We start from the raw sequence: 22,935 nt of genomic DNA on the forward strand, positions 1-22,935 counted from the left end.
TGGCCAAGTTGCTGGCAGCAAAAAAAAGAAAAAGCCACAACCATCGGACTTTGTTGAATAACACAACTATTGCTTTTAGTTGTTCTCTATCTCCATGTTTTATCAAGTTGATTTTAGAGCATATAGTTGAAGATTTTATATTATTTTTTTAAGTTTTGAAGATGTAATAGATGAATTGTTTTCATAAAAATTAGTAATCTAGGATATACTAATAATGAAAACATTTTGGAGGAAGCCTGTTAACAATTCTGCCCAAAACATGTTAATGCCTCTAAGGATGGCTTTCAATGAAATGCACATGTTGAAAAAAAAAAAATTCAGTTTATTTTAAATATTTTCGAGGAAAGGAAGATAATAATTCTTCGATAATTAGTATGTTACCTTAATCAATAGGATTGCATTGTTGTAATGATTTCGCTAGAATTGCACTATTGTCTTGTAAGCAATAACATTTGTTATGATGGTTATAAAGTTGCAACTGAATTGCAACAACGAAAAGTGCAGTCTTTATAAAAATTTCACAAATATTACAAATACAAAATGGTGGAAACATAATTGCTCAAACTAGAATTTTAAACTAATTTCTTCCAAAATATTTAATGTCAGTGTCCGATAGTTGTGTATTTTTTTTTTGGCTACTGGCAACCTATTCATGGAGGTGGAAGAGCAGTGGAGGAGAAAGAGAGAGTGTTCTAGAGAGAGAAACGTGGAGATTGAGAACAACTAAAAGCAATAGTCGTGTTATTCAACAAAGTCTAGCGGCTTGGCTTTTTTTTTTTTGGCTGCCAGTGACCTAGCTGTGGTGGTGGAATAGCCATGGAGGAGATATAAAGAGAGACGTGCAAAGGAAAAGAGAGGGAGTCAAGCATATAAATTTTTTTGGGTTTAGAAATAAGTATGGAATGTATTAAATAAGGGATAATAAATGAGATCAATTAGTATATTAGTATTAATGAGGGTCTTTTTTTACCGCTGGATTTACTTAAATCTAATGGTTTACAAAAGGTGTAACTCTTTAGAGTTACACTTACACTAAGTGTAACTTGAACCCATCTCATATATATATATATAGTTGAGTTTAAGTTACTTCTAATGTAACTCTAAATTACATGTTTTATATGTTCTTAACATGCATGCTAATTTTCATACTGATCGGATGTTATTTACCATTTCATCTATAAACACATTTTTTATGCATTATTTTAATCTACAAAAACTTGAATTTAAACAATTGATTGATTACATAGCTATTATTTTTCCATCACCTTGAAATTTTGCAAGCATAGAAAATATATGAAGATAATATAATCATACGTTGAATTAGTCAAAATTGGCATCCTATTTGAAATGCACGGGTTTAGTTTACCTCTAATACTTTTTTAATTGAAAGTCTCTTTTTGTTTTAAATACACAATAACAAGTGGTAGTGGATTTTAATCCCTACCTTTTATTTAGTTAGTAAATGATGTGATAGTTTTTCATTAAAATAAAAAAAAATTCTATTTAAAAAAAAAAATACTAAAGGTAAGCCAAACCTGAAATACATAACCAAAAGGATGTTAAGACCGTTGAAAAACAGAACCAGACTTTGTAAAAAGATGAAGAGAAACGAAAAGAACAAAAGAAAAAATTGCTGGAGACTTCCTCCACCGAAGTTACATGAGCCCTTTCTCTGTCCTCGGTGCGCTCATGAAATTATTGGACAAGCTCATAGAAGTTTCATTTGTATACATTAATTAATGTTTGATTTGACACCTTTGTTTATTGACTTCGTTTTTCATGCTCTGGCCAGAGTTCTTCAAAGCGCATGACTTTGGAAAATTAGACTCATCAATCACTTTATTAGTACACGGTAATAAAAAATAAATAAATAAACGATTTTACTTCTATTCTTGATGGTATAGACTTGGTTCAAATGTAGGCCATGTCTTCATTACAGATTTGTCTTACATGTTCTTTGAAGCTAATATCGAAATGATCAATTTTCCAATTTGAAATTTCCTGAAAATAATTGTGTTTCCATTTTTCGCTTTTTCACTGGGTATATATGGCTTTTCTACATCTGAGCTTTCTTTATAAACACTCGCAAGCAAATGGCTCATAATACTAGTCTCGTCATAGTTCTACTTCACATATTTGCTTTGTCATTTCTGAACATTCTTGTAATAGGCAATGGTTTCGAGAGTGGTGAGATCAGCTGCTTGAGGTCCATTAAAGAGTCACTAGAAGACCCTTACAACAAATTCAAACATTCATGGAACTTCGGCAACACCATGATTGGTTTCATCTGTAAATTTGCTGGGGTCGGTTGCTGGAATGATGTAGAAAACAGGGTTTATTCTATCGAACTCAGTAACATGAGGCTCAAGGGCCAGTTCCCTCGGGGAATCCGTAACTGCTCAAATTTGGGCATTCTAGACCTCTCAGGGAACGACCTTACAGGCACCATACCATCTGAGAGATTCTGGCTCATGTTTCTGACAGTCCTCGATCTCTCCTTCAACAATTTTTCGGGTGAAATCCCGAAGAGCATAGTGAATTGCACTTATTTGCATGTCCTTCGACTTGACAACAACCAGCTAACAGGACTTATTCCTCCAGAACTTGTCCTGCTATATAGGATAAAAAACTTCAGTGTTGCTAACAATCGGTTGTCAGGGCCGGTGCCTATGTTTTACAACCTTACCTTTCCTGCAGAAAGCTATGCAAACAATCCGGGACTTTGTGGGGCTCCATTGGACCCATGCATGGCTGCTCCTGCGAAGTTTCATGTTCTCTTCAAACAAGGATTTTTGGTAGGCTGGGTTTTCTCTACGGTGTCGGTAGTGGTGGTTATATTTCTTTATACTCCCTGGGTGCCTTTACTGAATGCGACAACCAAGAACAACAAAAGAATGAAAGAAGCAATTGATGGAAGCCAAGGCTCCGCAACAACCGAAAGAAGCAAGAACGTAAAGGTAATCTCTCAGGCCTATTTTATTATTATTATTTTTTATATATTTATTTAATATCGAAGAATCATTTCTTGGTCTCCTTTATCAAAAAACTTTCCTTACATCTTCATTATTCTTATTTCTTAGTTCGGTAGCGGCTATAGGAATCTTTTTTAAGATGGTCGTTAATAAATTTAAATTATATAAGATTTAATAAAGTAATAAATTAAATATTTGTTAAAATTTGAAATTGAGTCGTTAATGGAAGTAAAATTGTTGCATTATAAAGCCAATAAGAATATAATTATCGTCATCATTAAGAAAAATTCACAACTATAATATTTTTCTTGGTACCATTTTCTAAAGAAAAAAAATGAAATTAAAGATTATTTTTATTAAATAAGTTGAACGAGCTAAAAATTTAAATGATTGGCGATTTTTATCTTTTTTTTTTTAATATTAGATTTTTTTAAATACTTGGTCTTGTCCTGTTTTTGTATGGTTTATGTTTGTTATTATTTGGGCTAATATTTATTGGTGTAATTTAAGCTTTTTTTATTTTTATTTTTATTTTTTTTATAATTTTTAGAGAAAGGGATTAAGGATTATGTTTGAGAGGCAAAATTAATTTTAGAGTAATGCTACATCCACAATATGTCTACAATAGCTTTTATTTAAAAAGCTGTTTATTGGTAGTAAAAAAAATATCAGTATAAGGCTCAAAAAGCTATGTGTTTGATTTTTTTTATTTATTTAGATTTTAGGTATTTTATAGGCAAATTATATTGTTGCATGAAATTCACATAAGATTAATTGAGAAATATATAATGAGATTTAAAAATATTTTACAAACAAATAATATAAATGAAGAAATTTGAAAGAACATTAGGCACAACCATAGAAGAAAATACTAATTAATTTATGTGTTCTGATATTAGGCTTACATATAAGCTAGGGGGAGACAGATAAAATTTCACTAAAAATATGGAGATTACAAGGGTAATATAGATGTACTTTCCTAAAACCTTAATGTTCTTTTCATAGAGTTTCAACCTGTGACATAAAAAATAAAAAAATAAAGTAATTTTGGTTTGCTCTAGTCTAATTAGGGCACATCATAAATCAAAATATAAAGAAACATAGGAGCTGTTTGGTACTAGTGTTTAAACAACAGTTTTCAGTATTTAAACAATAATAACACTTCGCCACGTATTTCTATAACACTCAAACACGAATTTCCACAACACTAAAAATTGAACAACAGTACTAAAAATCTCCAACCAAATAGGCTCCTAGTATTTATAAAATTTCAAAGTCGGCATGGTGCCTATCCTTTGTGGGATGAAATATTGTGCTACACACGTAAAATATTAACACAATTTAAGACATTGTCCTTTTTTTTTTTTTTTTTTGGGAGAAAGAATTTAAGACAAAGTCAAAAAGAATAAGCATGTGACAATTCACACCACAGAATAAAGAATCTCCACCTTGACCTTCGAGTCAAGTCACACAAATGACACTTCTCTATCACCTCCATCCAAAATCATATTAAGGGCAAACTCAAGGAAAAAATTGGCTTTTGTACCTTTTAAAAAAAAATCTAGCATTTTGCCCTCTTTCCCAAATTAATTAGGGAAATGCCCCTTTTTTGAAACTCGATTTTCTCAAAATTGAATTAAGCCCTATAGTAACGTTTTTAAGGATCCTATAGTGACGTTTTAAGGACCTATAGTAGCGTTTTGTAATCCGATTTCCATGAAGTTGAGTTATAGGTAAAAAAAAGAAAAAAAATTGCATGTAACTCGACTTCATGGATATCGGATTACAAAACGCCACTATAGGTCCTTAAAACGTCACTATAGGCTCTTTAAAACGCCACTATAGGGCTCCAGATTTTTTTTTTTTTTTTTTTTTTTTTTTTTATAACTCCATTTTGAAAAATCGAGTTTCAAAAGAGGGGTATTTCCCTAATTAGTTTGGGAAAGAGAGCAAAATGCTAGATTTTTTTTTTGAAAGGGGCATTTGCCCATTTTCTTCACAAACTCAAATGCAAAGACTGGTAAAAAACTTGAGTTTGTACAAAGACTGTGGGAATAAACTGTTCATTGTGACGGAATGAATTAAGATTACAATGAAGAGGAAGTACAAAATAAAGTACACAAAAAATATGAGAATTACATAATTCAACTTAACGGCTTACGTCCACAGAAGAAATTTTTATTAAGTGTTATATTTTTATTATATGAGAGTATAGTACAAATTCTAGACAGCCATATCTTCACTATAATTTCAATTCACTCAATTACAATAAACCCTAAGTAGATTTTATATAGGAAGAGAGAGCTAGGGGTTTTTATTTATTTATTTATTTTTTATTTATTTATAGAATTCTACTCTAACCTAATCTAAGTGTATATGTGTGTAAAGCTCCCTCTTAGAGACTTGAACCCCGGTCCTTGCCCTTCATATTTCATAAGCACTTATACTTATGGAGTGACCATCGCACCAAGGGTGTGCGGCGACATCTTGGGCTTATACACATAAATCTAACACCTCTAATATGAGGGAACTTAGTCATCATGTCTACATAAACCTAACACCTCTAATATGAGGGAACTTAGTCATAATGTCTACTGGATTATCTATAGGCCAAATTTTCTAAAGCAAAATATCTCTCTCATGAATAATTTCATGAACAAAGAGGAAGCAGAAATCAATGTTCTTGATTATTTGTTAGATAAATAGCACTATGGCTTTCACATAATATGCAAATGTTTTCATAATGACTCCACAAGACAAGACTTCTATCAAAACAAGTACCTAGCCAAATATTCTCTTAGTCACTTATGTCACTGCCATGTATTTAGTCTCACGTTGACAATTCTATAGTGGATTTTAGTGTCTATCTCCAACTCAGCAGTGCTTTAGCAAATGTAAAAAGTTGTAATACTAATATAGCCAAATAGCCCTTTCGTTCAACAAATTCTCTACCACTTAAAACAAACAACCATGTGTTAAATTCTGATTTATTTTCCGTTCAACACTAACGCAGCATACAAAAATGATGATTGATTCACAGATTTCTCAATTGGAGGGAATGATTACTAGAATGAGCTTTACAGAACTTAGAGAGGCAACTGGCAACTTCAACACACATAATTTCATTGGGTTGGGAAAGATTGGGATAATGTACAAGGCAGTGCTTCCAAATGGTTGGCCACTTGCAGTTAAGAGGTTCTATGAATCTCCATCTTTTGAAAAGCAATTTGTATCTGAGCTATTTGCTCTTGGTAGATTGAGACACAATAACCTAGTTCCCCTCTTGGGGTACTGCAAAGAAAGGAAGGAAAAGCTTTTGGTGTACAAATATATATTGAATGGTAACCTTTATGATTGGCTACATGTAATGGAGGGCAATGATAAGATCTTGGAGTGGCATTTGAGGATTAAAATTGCAATTGGGATAGCAAGAGGCCTAGCATGGCTTCACCATAAGTGCGATTTTCGTGTAGTCCATCTTAACTTGAGTTCTACATCTATCTTACTAGATAAGAATTTTGAGCCCAAGATATCAAATTTTGGAGGGGCAAAAATATCAAGTTCTGATGGGGCCTTGTTCTTGGATTCTATTGACATTGACTCAAGCAATAGCTCTTTTGTAGACAGTGGAGTTTGGGAGTTGGGTTTTGTTAAAAAGGATGTGTATGACTTTGGAATTTTACTGCTTGAGCTAATTATAGGAAAGGAACCCATTGAAATCAATAATTATTCGAAAAGTTCGAATGGGAGTTTGCTTGACTGGATTACTCATCTTTTGACTAGTTCTTCTAATCTCTACAGTGTCATTGATAAATCTTTGATTGGCCGAGGGTTTGATGGTGAAATCTTTCAGTTACTTAGAATTGCATGTATGTGCCTGAACCCTTTTCCTGGTCGAAGGCCTACAATGCTTGAATTATACACTAAAATTAGTATTTTGGGGGAGAGACATGGCATCACAAATGACACTAAGATATTGAGTCAATTTGAAATTGCTACTCCAAGTACCTCAAATGAAATTGTTGAGGTAGAAATTACGTAGACCAACTGAAGTATGATATGCAAATTGTAACTACTGTATTGAGAAAAATATGTAACATTTTAATTTGCTGCGGTCCGGATGTTGTTAACTTGGGCTCGTATGCTTGCTGTAATCTTTTTTTGTTGTAAAAAAAGCAAATAACTATAAGTTGTATTGAATCTATATATAATGGCAAATAAAGTCATATATATGCATCAGAGCACGGATCACTTAAAAAAAAAAAAAGATCATACTTTTTCTATGTGTATCTGTTGTCTTGGTTATTGGCAATTTAGCATTAGTATATGCATTTAAAATAATTGTTCAAATTTCCAAAATAGAATTTTTTTTTTTTTTTGTTGAAATCAGATGCATCTTCGTACTCTGTTGATGGACTACTAGTATAGCTACTATTTGTAGGGGTATGACCAACTGCTTATGGGCAATACTCAGCTATCGTTTCTGATAATAAAGAGTTACCCTATCAGTTTGTATTTCTTCGTTTGCATGGGCTACTGTTTAATCATTTATCATTCTAGATCTATAACTATTGAGCATATAATTTGAAAAATTACGTTACCTTGGTCTATGAGGGCATAATAACCCTGCTATAGCTTTTTTTTTTGAGAAACAAGAACTTTAAACTTTATTAAGGAAGAAGAAACAAATCAGCCGTGATCGGCACCAAGTACATGAGAAAGGTGTGGAGGGACATTTTCCGTCCATACCGAAAATCCCCTAACATGTCTAGCATGTTGAGCTAGTTTATGTGCTACCATATTACCCATTCGACCCACATGAGAGAATCTAATATTTCCATCTGCCATCATAGATTTCGCTGAACTGAGAATATGTCCAAAGGAGGATAGAGATGCTTCTTCAAACTTTAGTGTTTTAATAATATTTGCGGAGTCTCCCTCTAAAATGAATGAAGTGAAGCCGAGCCCCCGTGCAAAAGAAATAGCTCTGGCAGCAGCCAAAGCTTCTGTAATGTCTGGAGAGTATGGAAGATTTGCTTGCTCCGAGAGAGAAGCCAGAGCTTGTCCTCTGCTGTTTCGGATAACAACACCCAATCCCGCTTTGCCCATATCTCTGAATTGGGCTCCATCAAAATTAATTTTGATCTCTCCTTCTGTCGGTGGTGACCAACAATCCCGCGAACGATGAGGGTCTCTATAGAGTGCGGCAGCATCTAAGTTAGCTTGTTGAAAGACTTCCAAAGCTTGAGTAGCTGTTGGAGCGACCTGTGCTAGTGGAAAATCCTTTGGAGAGGTGCGGACCTGATTTCTGCGATGCCAAATAGTCCACATTACTGATGCCAACAGTTCTGGATTTTTCTTTTCTTTGTCCGTGTACAGAAGCACTTCTTGAATGGAAGAAAACACATTCATCTGCCTGAACGAAAAGGTTGATAAAGAACCCCACACCTGTGTAAGTTGTGCGCAACCCCAGAGTGCATGGAAAACCGATTCGGTCTCTTGTTTGCACAGTTCGCAGACATCTTCATTTATGATATGCCTTTGCTTCAGATTTTGTTTCACCGGTAAAGCATTATGGCAGGTCCTCCAAAGGAAGTTTCGGACTTTGTTTTGCACATTGAGACTCTAGATTAATTTCCACACTTCCTTATCTGGCTGTACAGGAACGTCTTGTGGGATTGGTGCATGGTCTGCTGTGAGGAACCTTGTACCCGATCTCACTGTATAAGTTCCTGATGGAGTGAACGGCCACACAACAGTATCCTCCACCGTATTTTGACACAATGGAATACTTAAAATCAACTCTGTTTCCAATGGGGTGAAGAGTCCATTCAACATATTATGATCCCATTTCTTTGTGATTGGATCTATGAGTGCAGAAACTTTCATCTCCTCAAAACCACTTACCACTTGTGATTCAATTCTCGGATGGGTTTTAGAAGGCAACCAAGCATCGTTCCACACACTAATAGCATCTCCACATCCCACTCTCCACCTTGCTCCCTTCAATAATAAATCCCTTCCTTTAGTATGCTATGCCAAGCATAAGACCCCGAACTTGAGTAGGAAGCTTCTAGGATAGAGCAATTTGGAAAAAACCTCGCCTTAAAAACCCTATAAAGAAGAGAGTTTTTTTGGTGAAGTAATCGCCATGCTTGTTTTGCTAAAAGGGCATCATTGAAGTTTGCCAAGTCTTTGAAACCCATACCCCCTTCCAATTTTGGTTTGCAAAGGGTGTCCCACTTGACCCAATGAACTTTTCTTCTGTCACCTTTTTGGCCCCACCAAAATTTTCTTATGAGGCTCTTAATATCTCCACAAAGTCCTAAAGGAAGCTTGAAGCAACTCATTGTGTTGGTTGGTATTGCTTGAACCACAGCCTTGATAAGGATCTCTCTACCCGCTTGAGACAAAAGCTTTTCTTTCCACCCTTGAATTTTTTTCCATACTCTCTCCTTAATGTAGTTGAAGCTAGCCTTTTTGTTTTTTCCCACCAAAGATGGTAATCCCAAATACTTCTCGTATTGTAGGATTTCTGGTACTTCCAAGGCAGATTTGATCTGATTTTTGACTTCCTCAGATGTGGACCTGCTGAAAAAGATGGTAGTTTTTGCTTTATTGATTTGTTGACCCGAACATCTTCCATAAAGTTCAAGTATATCCAGAACTTGTTGGCATTCCCGGATTGTTGCCCTACAAAATAACAGACTATCATCTACAAAAAAGATATGGGTTAGTCTTGGGCTATTTCTGCATAGGGCATAACCCTTAATATCACCTTTCTCCTCCGCCTTAGTGATGAGGCCGTTTAAGCCTTCCGTGCAAAGCAAAAAAAGGAATGGTGACAGTGGATCTCCTTGACGGATACCACGAGTAGGTTTTATCATCCCTTTTGGCTCTCCATTCACCAAAATGGAATAAGAGACCGTCTTGACACAAAGCATCATAAGTTTAATCCATCTTTCAGTAAATCCCACTCTTCTCATGACTGATTCAAGGTACGACCATTCCACCTTGTCAAATGCTTTGCTCATGTCTAATTTGATAGCCATATAATCTTCCTTGCCCGCATGCTTCTGCATACTATGGAGAGATTCAAAAGCAACTAGAATATTATCAGAAATTAGTCTGCTTTTTGTAAAAGCACTTTGATGCTCAGAGATGATCATTGGGAGAATTTTCTTTATTCTATTTGCCAATACCTTTGAAAATATTTTGTATAAAACATTACAAAGGCTGATGGGTTTAAAATCAGAAGCATATTCAAGGGAGTTTTTTTTTTTGGGATGAGTGTAATAAAAGTGTGGTTGAGATTATCAGGAAGGCAAGCAGAATTAAGAAAATGTAACACAAATTGAGTAACGTCATTACCAATTGTACCCCAGTAGTGTTGGTAAAACAAAGGAGGCATTCCGTCTGGTCCAGGGGCTTTGAGAGGTGCCATTTCTTTAATTGCTTTCTGAACTTCCCATGCAGTAAATTCTTGCGCCAACTGATTGTTCAAGTTTGAATTGATCACCTTCTCAATAGACTCTGTGGCTGCATCACATGAAACTTGATTTGCAGATGTGTATAGGTCTTGGAAATAGCCAATGAGTATCTCGGCTACCTCATCATTGCTTGAGCTCCATTGCCCATTAGTGGACCGAAGCTTCTGGATGGTATTTTTCCGCCTTCGTTGGGTAGCCCAGCTGTGAAAATACTTTGAGTTTCGGTCACCCTGAGTAGCCCATAGCACCTTTGATCTTTGGAACCATAGCCTATTTTCCTTGTCCATCAACTCTGTAATCTCATGCTTTATCTCTGAATTTTGAAGTTTTGTCCAGTGCGCATCGCCTCCTTCTCAGCTTCAGTAAACTCTTTCCTCTTTTTCTTCAAGGTATTTCTAATGTTGCCGAAGTGGTCCCTTTCCCATCTTTTTAGTTCTCGGCCACACCTTTCAATTTTTCTAATGACTTTTGTTGCTGGATCATCCACTCCCCTTTCTTCCCAACTAGCTTCAACAACTTCTGTACATGTATGGTCCGACAGCCACGCCTCTTCAAACCGAAATGGTTTTTTTGCACATTGAAATTCTAGGCCCACCATATCTATCCATAGTGGGCAATGGTCTGAAGAATCTGACTTGAGGTGGTGGACTTTTGTACCTGCAAATCTTAAAAGCCAATCGTTAGTAGCCAAAGCCCGATCAAGTCTTTCCCATAATGAATGACCTGCCGAAAAATGTTTTTGCCATGTGTACTAGGGCCCTGTAAAACCAAGGTCAATAAAGCCACACTCATCTGCTACATCCCGAAATAGTTGCATCTGTGATTGGTTCCTACTGCTTCCTCCCAATTTTTCAGAGCTTCTCATGATCTCATTGAAATCCCCGGCGCATAGCCAAGGGATATTATACTTTCTGTGAAGTTGTCGAAGCTTGTTCCACGAGTCAATCCGTTTATGCGTCACAGGTTCACCATAAAAGCCTGTGAAACGCCATGCTTCCTCCTTCCCTTTGTTGATGATGGAATCTATATGATTTGCCGAGCAAGAATCGACATGCAAGTCTACTGAGTTTCGCCAAAAGAGTGCTAGACCTCCACCTCTGTTATTTCTTTCTACAAAAAATAAGTTATCAAATTCGATTTTCTGTTTGATTTCTTTCAGCCGTACTTCATTCGCCCACGTTTCGGCTATAAACAGGACGGAGGGGTCTTTTGCTCGAATCACTACTTCAAGCTCTGTTCCTGTCCGCGGGTTCCCAAGCCCGCGGCAGTTCCAGACAATGATGCTTATGGTTCTTGGCGGGACTGCACAGCAGCCTCCGCCATTGAAGTTTCTGTGTTCTCATCTTTTGAAACCAAGACTTTCTTCTTTGGTAAATCAGAATGGTCTTCCTCGTCAATCTCTCTGTTTCTTTTGTTTAAAACAGAGTGTTGGGAAAAGCTTTCAGGTGGCATAATATTTCGGGCCATTCTTTTCCACGTGCGTATGGGAGTGTTTTCAAGTGGGGTAGCATGCATGGTCACGTGGGGGGGGGGGGGGTTACTAAGAGCATTCATTTCTAAAATATTTGCATTTATTTCAGAATTTTTTGCACCGGGTTGAGAGTGTGTGGGGATAACAGAGGGCTTGACAGTTGTAGGGATTGAATGGGAGTCAAACATATTCAATGCCGAATCAATTTCTTCAATCTGATTTTCAAAATCATGTGGACGGTTATTTGATGGGGCGGAATTTGGGGTGGGATTAATTACCCGTATAAGTGGTGATAATGATGGCCTGGAATTTCGCACAGGATCTTCCACAATATCCTCTGTTTCCATGTGAGAGGCACGCGGACTATCCACATTGGAATGACCGTTACTGACCCCTGCCGGAGAAGGTCCGCCCTGAGAAGCCACCAACGGAATCTCCATCGCTACTCCATTATTCTGTCCAAACGTCTTCTCCGTCACTCCACCAAGCCCATCACCCATTCCCGAGACCGTAGTGTATGAGGACCTTCTTGGATTGTACGGAGTGGCCCACAACCATGCGCCGTATTCCTGCTGGACCTGTTGAATTGAACCTTTCCCGGCTAGCCATTTTTCACACTCTTTCTCATCATGCGTTACCAAGCCACACCAGTAACAGAAGTTGGAGAGCTTCTCATATTTAAAAGAGACCCAAGTCTCGCTTCCCTCATCCAGAACAACTCTTCGGCCTTTGCTCAATGGTTTTGAGACATCTATTCTAACCCTTACACGTACAAAATCTCCGCCCACCATCTCCTTTTCTGCTTCGTCAGTTATCACTTCTCCAAGTGTTTCCCCTAGTTCAATGGCTGACTCAGTGTCTAACAATCTCAGGGGTAGACCATGTATTTGCACCCAAAACGTTATCTTTGTAAAGCGTAGTTGTTTGGCCGGGATCGAATGGTCATATCGCTGTAGAAGAATGAGGTGCTTATCAAAAGACCACGGTTCTTGAGCTAGAACTCTTTGCGCATCTGTCTCCAGTTCGAAAACGAATAACAGAGTGTGGTCGCCTACTTCTCTGATCTTAAACTCTTTTCTGGCTCTCCATAATGGTTTAAGAGTTCTTCCAATGGCGTCTACATTCAGGGCACGTTTTGTCAGAAACTTTGCTGCAATGACATATTCTTTTCTTTTCAGATTTTTTGACTTTGTTAGGCTAAGTTTTGCACCTTCCTCATCTGTGAGGGATAGTTTTTTCCAATCACTGAGGACTTCATCCATAATTGAATTAGAGAAGGGGGAAAGAAAGAGAGGATGTGTTTCCCTAAAACCCATGAAGAAATAAAACCAACAAGCCCTACTGATAACAGTGTTCCTGCTATAGCTGATCATTGCATATTTGAAAATTTTAAAAATTAAAAAAAAAAAAAAAAAAAAACCATACCATGCTAAGCTTTCTACCCCAAGGATGTCAATACCGTACCGGAGGCCGTACCGGTTTGGCTACCGGTACGATATATTTCGGATACCAGTCAATACCGGTGTACCGTTTCAGGTTTACCGCTATTTTTTATATTTATAAATAAATAAATAAATAAATAAATAAAAATATATATATATATATATATATATATATATATATATATGAATGTGTCTGTGTATATATATATATATATATTATAATAAATATAAAAGTTTATCATAAAACATTTCCTCAATTCAGAACTAATTATTCATGGTTTTAGACTTTAGTATCAATTAAAAGGGAAAAAAAATAAAAAAATAAAAAAATAAAATAGAAAGCTTAAAAGTTACCATTGCATACTAAGAAAACAAATAATACTAATAAGTTAATGCAAATAAGTTACCATTCTGTCCTAACAAAAATTCAAAAATTACAAAACTTAAAAAAAAAAAAAAACATTTTTCTGTACCGGCCGGTATTGCTCGAAATTGGCCGGTACGGCTGGTATTGCTCGAAATTGGCCGGTATGGCCGGTATTTTTTCCGGTACGAAATAGGGGGGTCGAGCGTATCGGATTGCTAGCCGGTACGATATATTCCAGCCATACCGGCCGGTACGGTACGGAATCAATAACCTTGTTCTACCCACGTTGAGGATCAGGTTCTTTTGCATATTTGATGAAGAAGCATTTTGCTGCAGTAGTTAATGGAAATTAATTTTCTTGGCTGACTTTTTTCTACTTGATCCCAACTAAAATTGATCAATGGATTAAAATGGAAAACATGATTTTGGGATCATTAAAACCGGATGACCCATTGACCCTACAAAATTTTCAAGAGATCTTTTGGTTTTTGCATTTTATTACTTTATTAGAGTTTTTTTATTGCATCATTACCATTATTGTAAGGTCAGTCCAAAACTCTAAGGTAAAGCGTCATTTCTATTTGAAATAGATCTATTTTATGATTTAGATCAAAGCATAATTGGTACTCATGCTCTTAAATTCCTCTTTGGTACCTAATGTAAATTAATTATTTTAATAATAACAGATATCAAAACTGGCTGAGAATTTTTTTTCTCACGCATTTCGCATTCTTAGCAGTCTCAATCTGTCCCTATGTTTTCTCTTGCAAATGTTAATTGGGTAAATATTGACAAAAGAGATTGAATTTTTAATCTATCTCTGATAAAATATCATTTAGGTAATAGACAAATACAAAAATGAATTATAATAGAAAAGTTAAGTATCTTTATTTCAATACTACTGTGCACCCTTGGTGTTGTGGTCATTCCACAAGTATAAGTGTTTGTGGGGTGTGGGGGACAAGAGCTGGGGTTCAAGTCTCCAGGAGGGAGTTTCACACACATACACACTTAGATTAGGCTAGAGTAGAAATTCTATCTTGTATAAAAAAAAAAAAAAAAAAAAGTGTCTTTATTTCAATTAAAATTCATAAAATGTATGGACTAAAACATTATTTGTTTTTCCTCTTTATTGTTGAGATAATTTTTTCGATAACTAGGTCTTTATTATGATTTGATGAATATCTTTTTAATTTAAGTAACAGATACAAACAATTATCATGTTTTTATCATTAATGGTATCAGAGTTATGTTATTATCTTTTTTTAATAATTAATAAATTATTCATCATAATGGGTTTTAATAAACTCAATTGCTATTTTTTTTTTTTTTTTGGTTGAGCAAAAACCCTAGGTTCATCAATTTTAACATCAATGTTGTCATCTACCACTTTTCTGTCTTAAAAAAAAAAAAAATCAATGTTGTTATTAAATTCTCTTTATTTAACCTTTCACCACACCAAACCTTCCATTTATGTTAAACTATTACTAATTAATTTTATGTTTTAATGAAATATATAAATTCTTATCATGTATTAATTATTTTTGCATAGTAATTTGTAATATATCATACATTATTATATAACGCACTGTGCCAAGTTGTTAATTATATACTCTTTAGGAAAAAATTTTAAATTATAATTAATTAGGGAATTAGGTAAAAAGTTTATTAGCAAAGTTTCAAGAAATTAGAATTCTACTCTCACTATGGCTCAAGTTAAGTAAATATGAGTTAGTCAATTTTTTAAGATATTTAAAATTCTACTCCAACTACAATTCTATTTCAAAAATTTTAGGAATTTTAAAATAAAATTTAAAATTATTTTTAACTACTTTAATCATATGTGATAATTTTTTTTATTCAAAATATAATAAACTTTTACACGTTTTATGTCAACCTCATTCCAAGCAGCTCAATATATTTTTGCATATTGATAGTTAAGGATATGTTTGGTAGACTGTAATGGACACTATAATATAGTAGTTATTCCTATGGTTTAAGTATTTGGTTGTTGTGGGTTCCAATTAGCTCAACTAGTAAAATCTTTGATGGTTGAATAAAAGATCTGGGGTTTAATCCCCGCCTACACCAAAAACCGATTGGTGTCTTGGTCTGATTATAAAAAGCTATTATAAAAAGCGGATGCCATAGGTTGAAACTCTCTAAAAAAAAAAAAGTATTTAGTTGTTTGGTTTTTATTTTTTTTTTATTTTTTAATACAAGATAAAAATTCTACTCCAACCGAATTTAAGCATATAAGTAATGATCATCACACCAATGGTGCTCATTGGTAATTTGGTTATGTAAAATGTTTCTACAAAAATTACTCTCTAATAGGTTATAATAGTTGTTCCTGAGTACATGTAATAATTTCAAATATTAATTTATTTTCAAATAATAAAACTTTCCTTATGCATATAAAAATTATGCAAATAAAAAATCATAAAAAATAACCAATCTCCCTCTCAAAATTTAAAAATATTATTTTTAAGGAAATATAATTATTTTTGGTTTGGAAATATAATTGTATGAGTAAAATATTTCCTAAAATATATCTTTAATTTGATCCTAATATTACAACTCACAACTAACCTTATGAACAAATTTAGTTATTTTATTACAACACATTCTATTCTCAATAATAAAGATTATCATTCTTATTGTAATCTCTATTTAGTGTACCAAAGGTGGCCTTAATATGGATCAAACCCTATTAGAATCTTTAGTGGACCAATAAAGTTTCGATAATTTTTTTAGAATATATATATATATTTTTGAAATATTAGAATATATATATATATATATATATATATATTTCAATATAGAATTTTTAGTTAATTCATGGAACACATAAACATTCTACTAGTGTGTGTGTGTGTGTGTGTATATATATATCTGATGGTTGTATAAGAGATCTGGGGTTCAATCCCCGCCTACACCAAAAATTGATTGGTATCTTGGTCTGATGATAATGAGTTATCATCAGGAACGGACGTCATAGGTTGAAATTCTCTCTCTCTCTCTCAAAAAAAAAAAAAAAAAAAAATCATTTGGAAGAGTAAAAGGTTTTGCCATATAGTTCATTTTTTAGAATTCTTTTCATTTCCATCTCACCTACTTTACATTTATGTCAAAACATTACTAATGAATTCTTTTTTTTGGTTTGAATGAGATAAATACGTTTAATATCATGTTTTAAATATTTTAGAATAATTATTAATATAAATAAAATTAGAATAGATTTCTTTTTTGTCCAATTTTTTAAACTTCCAAAATTAACTTAGTTATCTTCTAAAAAAAAAAAAAAAAAAAAACTATATAGTAGAAAATAATTTAAGAGTAAGACAAATTATGGATGTAAATTTAAACTAAAACATTTAATATTTAAAATCCAATTCCATAAAAACGAGGTAAATAAGAAATTTTATGGATATTAAGTTAAATTTAAAATTTTCAAAGTCAAGTTCAAATTTCATAAAATTAGGAAACAAATTTTATACTCAAATTAAAATTACTTGTAATCACGACTTAAAACTATTATATTTTAATTTTATAAGATTTATATAAAAAACAACTAATTTAGGATATGATATTTTTACTCAAATTTAGTTGCATTGAAAATAACTATAAACAAAGTCCCACATAAGATAAAAGCAACTATTTTTTTATGAGAAAGCGAATAGCAACATCATATTTTCTTTATTGATAGAATCTATAGTTCTATATACCAACACAATTGTAATAAATATCTATTACTAATTTTTGTAATTATATATTAATAAAAATATAAAAAGTACTTCTTATTAATTATATGAGAAATATCTATTAACTATAATCACCATAATAAATTATATATATATATACACACACTATATAATTAAAATTGAGCCTAGATTAACTATAATAATTATATAAAAATACAATCATAATATACAGTTAGGTAGTAGATAGATAGATATATACGGTTTAAGCAAAATAAATAATATAAATTATCATTTTTTTTTTGCAATTTCTTTTATCAAATAATGGTATATAGTAATTAAGGAGAGAGAGAGAGGAAAATTAATATTTTTTTCTAAAAAAAGAAATTAATGATTGTTATTGTGATATTAAGAAAGCATATGTATCTTCTTTTATAATAGATAATTTATGGTATATATGTAAACCATTTTAGGAATTTTTTAATGAAAAATTGAAAGGGTGACTAACTTTTATTTATTATTTTTTTTACATTTTTTTTTTCAATTTCTTATAAAATGTTTTCTAAAATAAATGATTAATGAATGACTTAAAGAACCATTGCATACCCTTGGTGCGATGGTCACTCCGCAAGTATAAGTGCTTGTAAGGAGTAGGGGGTAAGGGTTGGGGTTCAAGTCTCCAAAAGGGAGTTTCACACACATATACACTTAGATTATGCTAGAGTAAAATTTCTATTTTATATTAAAAAAAAAAAAAAAAGACTTAAAGACATACATTAACCAAACCTATAAACTAATTAAGAAGTGGGGAAAGAGAGATTAGGAAAGGAAAAACATAGTTGGTTAGTTAATTAGTTTTTTTTTTTAATTTTATTTTATAATTCTAACCACTTATTAATGACTACAATAATAATTATCAAAATTCAAATTAATATTGCATATACAATCACAACCAAAATAAATGTCTATAAATAACTATCATAATTATCACATTTCATATCTATATACAAAATAAAAGAGAGAAAATTTTGCAGATCCTTGTAGTTCAATCAGCACCTCTTTTATTGTAGCTATCAAATTATAAGAAAAAAAGAATCACTTTTTTTTTTTTTTTTTTTTTTTTTTATATATATAAAAAAATATTTTATTGAACTTTTGCGGACTAACACTCTATAAGGTGAGAAATTAAAGAGCAATGTTATAGACACACAAAATTTCAAAATATTTTTCACAAAATTTGAGTTGGCAAATTTTTATTAATTCTTATCTAAACCTACCATTGATGTCATTTTGTTTACCAATTACTAACAACCTGTCACGTTAGCCAAGTGGAAATTTGTTGTCAAAATTTTAATTTATGTCTATACTTTCTCAAAACCAAATGTGCATTCAAATGCTATAAATACCCTCTCAAGATTCAACTCCCTCAACCGCTAAACTCCCCAAGGCACTTCTTCTCTCTTTGACACACACAAAGTCACACACACATTAGTTTCACATCCAAACAAAATCAAAATGGCATTCCCTGCCATAAGCTGTCTTGTCCTTACACTTCTCTCACTGTTCATTTCGTTAGTGCTAGCTGCTCCTACGATATACAATGTAGTGAGTTTTGGAGCCAAGCCAGATGGGCAAACAGACTCAGCTCAGGCTTTTCTTAGTGCATGGACTAAAGCTTGTGCCTCTATGCAGCCTGCCACTATTTATGTACCAGCAGGAAAGTTCGCTCTCGGGCAAGTCATTTTTATTGGACCATGCAGCAACAAAGTTAACGTTATGCTTATTGGGACTCTTGTGGCCCCATCGGACTATACAGTCCTTGGAAATAAAGCATACTGGGTTTTGTTTCAGCATGTTGATGGGCTTACAATATCTGGTAATGGGATTCTTGATGGGCAAGGTGCTAGCTTGTGGGCTTGCAAGGCCTCTGGCAAAAGTTGTCCTTTAGGAGCCACGGTATGTGAAATATTTTGCCACAATAAATAGTGTAAAACTTAAGAATATACGTGTTATAGAACTTTTTTTTTTTTTTTTTTTTGACATTTGGTAACTTTTTGTTCATTTACATATATATATATATATATATATATATATATATATATTTTTGCATGTGAAAAAATATGGATGGACTTGTAACCCGATCTGATCAACCCAGCCCATTTACAACCTATTTAAAATAATATGTTTTTGACCTGAACCCAACTTGACCCAACCTGTTTGCCAGGTCTTTATGGTGTTCTTTTAGGTCCTCCATATCTTGATTCACTCCCATTTAGTCTTTAAAATAAATTCCTTCCATTTTCTAGGTAACCAACTGGGACTGGTTTGGATTTTCTAGTGGAAATTAAGTAGTGTGCTTTTCCATTTGATTTTTGGTTTAAACTATTAACTGATTTCGGTCTTCCTGGTTTTGGAGGGGATTTTAGTCAAATTGAAATACTTCATTAATGCCACAATAAGCCATTTCTAAGGAAATCGTATATATATATATATATATATATATAGGATACTTGGAAATAATCCCATGTTCTGGAGTATAATATTTATTCTTGTGTACCAGTAAACATGCTTAAAAATTAATGGGAATGTCAAAGGTCAAACAACAAGCTTAAGCTTTTGTTGCTTGCATTAACTGGCCATGCCATAAGGTCCACATATTTAGTTGAATAGCCCTATATAATCATGTTCATCGTTAATTTAGAGAATACCGTTAGATCCAAATAAACCAATGATACAAGCTTCTTAAGGTCTTAGTCGGTAAGCTTTGTTTGAAGAGTCTCTTTCAGTTCAGGTCTTAAATCATTTGGCAAAATTTGGGAAGGAGAAAGACTATAGGGCTAAGAGGAGCTTGGCATATAGTTTGATAGGAAGATTAAGCCCACCCCCATCTCCTACTGCATTCCCGTTTTGGATTCTAGAGTTGGACTCACCATTCTCTTTTCCATCAGTTATGAAAAGATGATCATTTTTGAGATAAATTCCATATTTTTTGAAGGGAATCCAAGCAGTAAGCAAACGTTGTATTGAAGAATTGTAAGGGAAGAAAAATTGAGATTACATTTGGTTTCCTCTCAGATGAAACTTAAGAGTTATGGACTCTAGTAGGCTAATTTCTTTTCTTCCCAAGAATATTCCCATTATAGTCATTTATTGCACATTTTAATGCATTTTAAGTGTATTTTCTATTTTGACTTCCTCTGTGTTTTTGTGTGAAAGCTCCTTGCTGTAAATTGATTTGTAATGTGCCTACGATGTTTGCTAACCCTTATTTATGTCTGGCTTGAACTTTTGAATTGAATAGCCCTATATAGTCATGTTCATTTTCAATTTTAGAGAAATACTCTATATATACTTTATTTGTAATTTTTAAAAAACAATAATAATTAGAACAGTTTCTTTTGTATATGTAAACAGACATTGGAATTTACCAACTCAAACAACGTTGTGGTTAGTGGATTAACTTCCGTAAACAGCCAGATGTTTCACATTGTTGTCAATGCTTGCAATAATGTGAATATGCAAGGTGTCAGGGTCATCGCCGCCGGAAATAGCCCAAACACCAATGGCATTCATGTTGAATCATCTTCCAGTGTCACAATTCTTAACTCTAATATCCAAACTGGTGATGATTGCATCTCAATTGGCCCCGGTACTACTAATTTATGGATTGAAAATGTAGCATGTGGACCTGGACATGGAATTAGGTAAATAAATTTTATTAATTTTTTTATCTATTAAAATATTACGTGACTATAACAACAATATTATATGGCGATGTCAAATTGGTCATGGGTGTGATTGGTTGGTGCAGCATTGGGAGTTTAGGCCAAAATCAACAAGAGGCTGGTGTCCAGAACGTGACAGTTAAAACAGCAAATTTTACTGATACACAGAATGGGGTGAGGATTAAGTCTTGGGCAAGGCCTAGTAATGGATTTGCTAGGAACGTTATTTTCCAACATGTAAATATGATGAATGTCGAGAATCCCATTATAATTGATCAAAATTACTGCCCCTCTGGAGGTTGCCCTAATCAGGTACGATATTTTGAAGGATATTTATGCAAATGTTGTTTAAATTTTAAACTATAATGTTGTTTAAATTTTAAACTATAATATGTTTAAGTATACTTATGAAAATCCTTAACATATTCAAGAAGATTGCACAATATAAATTCTTTTAAATTTCTGTTTCATTGGCCCCTGACTTAGACCTTAGAAACTACTCATGCACATTATATAGCTAGGCACATTATTATGGCATCCTAAACTTTTAGTCATTAGTTTTGGGCCCAAATTGAACCCCTCTTCTCTGCAAAGAAGAAAATCTTTAATTTTTCAGTTTTTTCTTCATAATACATATTTCAAAATTTAAATAAATAAAAAGTTGTGATGTTAGTTTTTTAATTTTATAGGTTAGAGGTTGCATACCACCACTACGAATAAGTAGAAAATTGATGTGTGCATTTTTTTCCCCCATTTTAACAGGCTTCTGGTGTAAAAATTAGTAATGTGACATACCAAGACATTCATGGAACTTCAACAACAGAGGTTGCTGTGAATTTAAATTGTAGTTCAGGAAACCCATGCTCCATAATAACAGTGGAGAGCATAATGCTCACTTACAAGAATCAAGTAGCCAAATCTTCATGTAACCATGCATCTGTCACATCTTCTGGTAGTGTTCAACCCGTGATCAATTGCTTATAGAGCAAGGGATGTCAATTTTATATTAAAGACAATTTTGGTTTTGTCAAATAAATGAAATATTTTAGTATTGGTTAATACCAGTGTATTATTCCAAAGTTAGGGATATTTATAGACATACATACATACATATTTATATGTTTATATGTATTTATTTAGTTATATGTTTACAAACATATAATTTCAGTCTACAAATTTCATACGACCAAATATTTACCTAAATACATTAATCCAACGTATTAGCTCAAATTACATGTTTGTTATTATTATTATTATTATTATTATAACATTTTTTTTATTGTTCCAACCAAAACATCAATACCTTTGGAAGCATCCAAAAAATCTAGGTACAATTCAATATTTTTTCTAGTAAATTTTAGAGGAGTACCAAAGTCGGTTTAATAGCCAATACGGTATATATTGCCGATATTACTGATATTAGTATGATATCGGCTTGTCATAACGGGGAAAAGGATTCAACCTTCATGAAACTTGCCGATACTATTGATTGCTCAAGCTTGTGATAGTACTAGTCCATTAGGCACTCTTGGAGCCTGCTTGACCTTGCAATCGGGATATAATGCTGAAAATTGAAGCCCTTATTTGGGTGTTTGAATGAAAAATTGTTATAAGAGATATGATTATGTTTAATGAATTATTTTCATTTTGCAATGACAACTTGCACGAAGCATGTTGAGTAATATCCTGAAAACGAAGCATATTTGGTAAGATCATGAAAATAATTTAATCAAGAAGCTAAAAAAAGGAAAAAGAAGAAGAAGAAGA

General features: G+C 33.3%; 2 protein-coding genes across 2 annotated transcripts; both read left to right on the forward strand.

The window, feature by feature from the left end:
• The first annotated feature begins 2,093 nt into the window (after positions 1 to 2,093).
• On the forward strand, positions 2,094 to 7,213 carry LOC126702812 (probably inactive leucine-rich repeat receptor-like protein kinase At5g48380). The gene is made up of 2 exons (XM_050401670.1): positions 2,094 to 2,957; positions 6,013 to 7,213. The coding sequence occupies exons 1-2, from the start codon at positions 2,094 to 2,096 to the stop codon at positions 7,012 to 7,014; spliced, it is 1,866 nt and encodes a 621-aa protein (XP_050257627.1). The 3' UTR covers positions 7,015 to 7,213.
• Positions 7,214 to 18,958: 11,745 nt separating this feature from the next.
• On the forward strand, positions 18,959 to 22,152 carry LOC126702280 (polygalacturonase-like). The gene is made up of 4 exons (XM_050400950.1): positions 18,959 to 19,399; positions 20,858 to 21,147; positions 21,255 to 21,480; positions 21,931 to 22,152. The coding sequence occupies exons 1-4, from the start codon at positions 18,959 to 18,961 to the stop codon at positions 22,150 to 22,152; spliced, it is 1,179 nt and encodes a 392-aa protein (XP_050256907.1).
• The last annotated feature ends 783 nt before the right edge of the window (positions 22,153 to 22,935 follow it).

Source organism: Quercus robur, chromosome 10 (genome assembly GCF_932294415.1).
Source record: "Quercus robur chromosome 10, dhQueRobu3.1, whole genome shotgun sequence".
In the NCBI taxonomy this organism is placed as follows: domain Eukaryota; kingdom Viridiplantae; phylum Streptophyta; class Magnoliopsida; order Fagales; family Fagaceae; genus Quercus; species Quercus robur.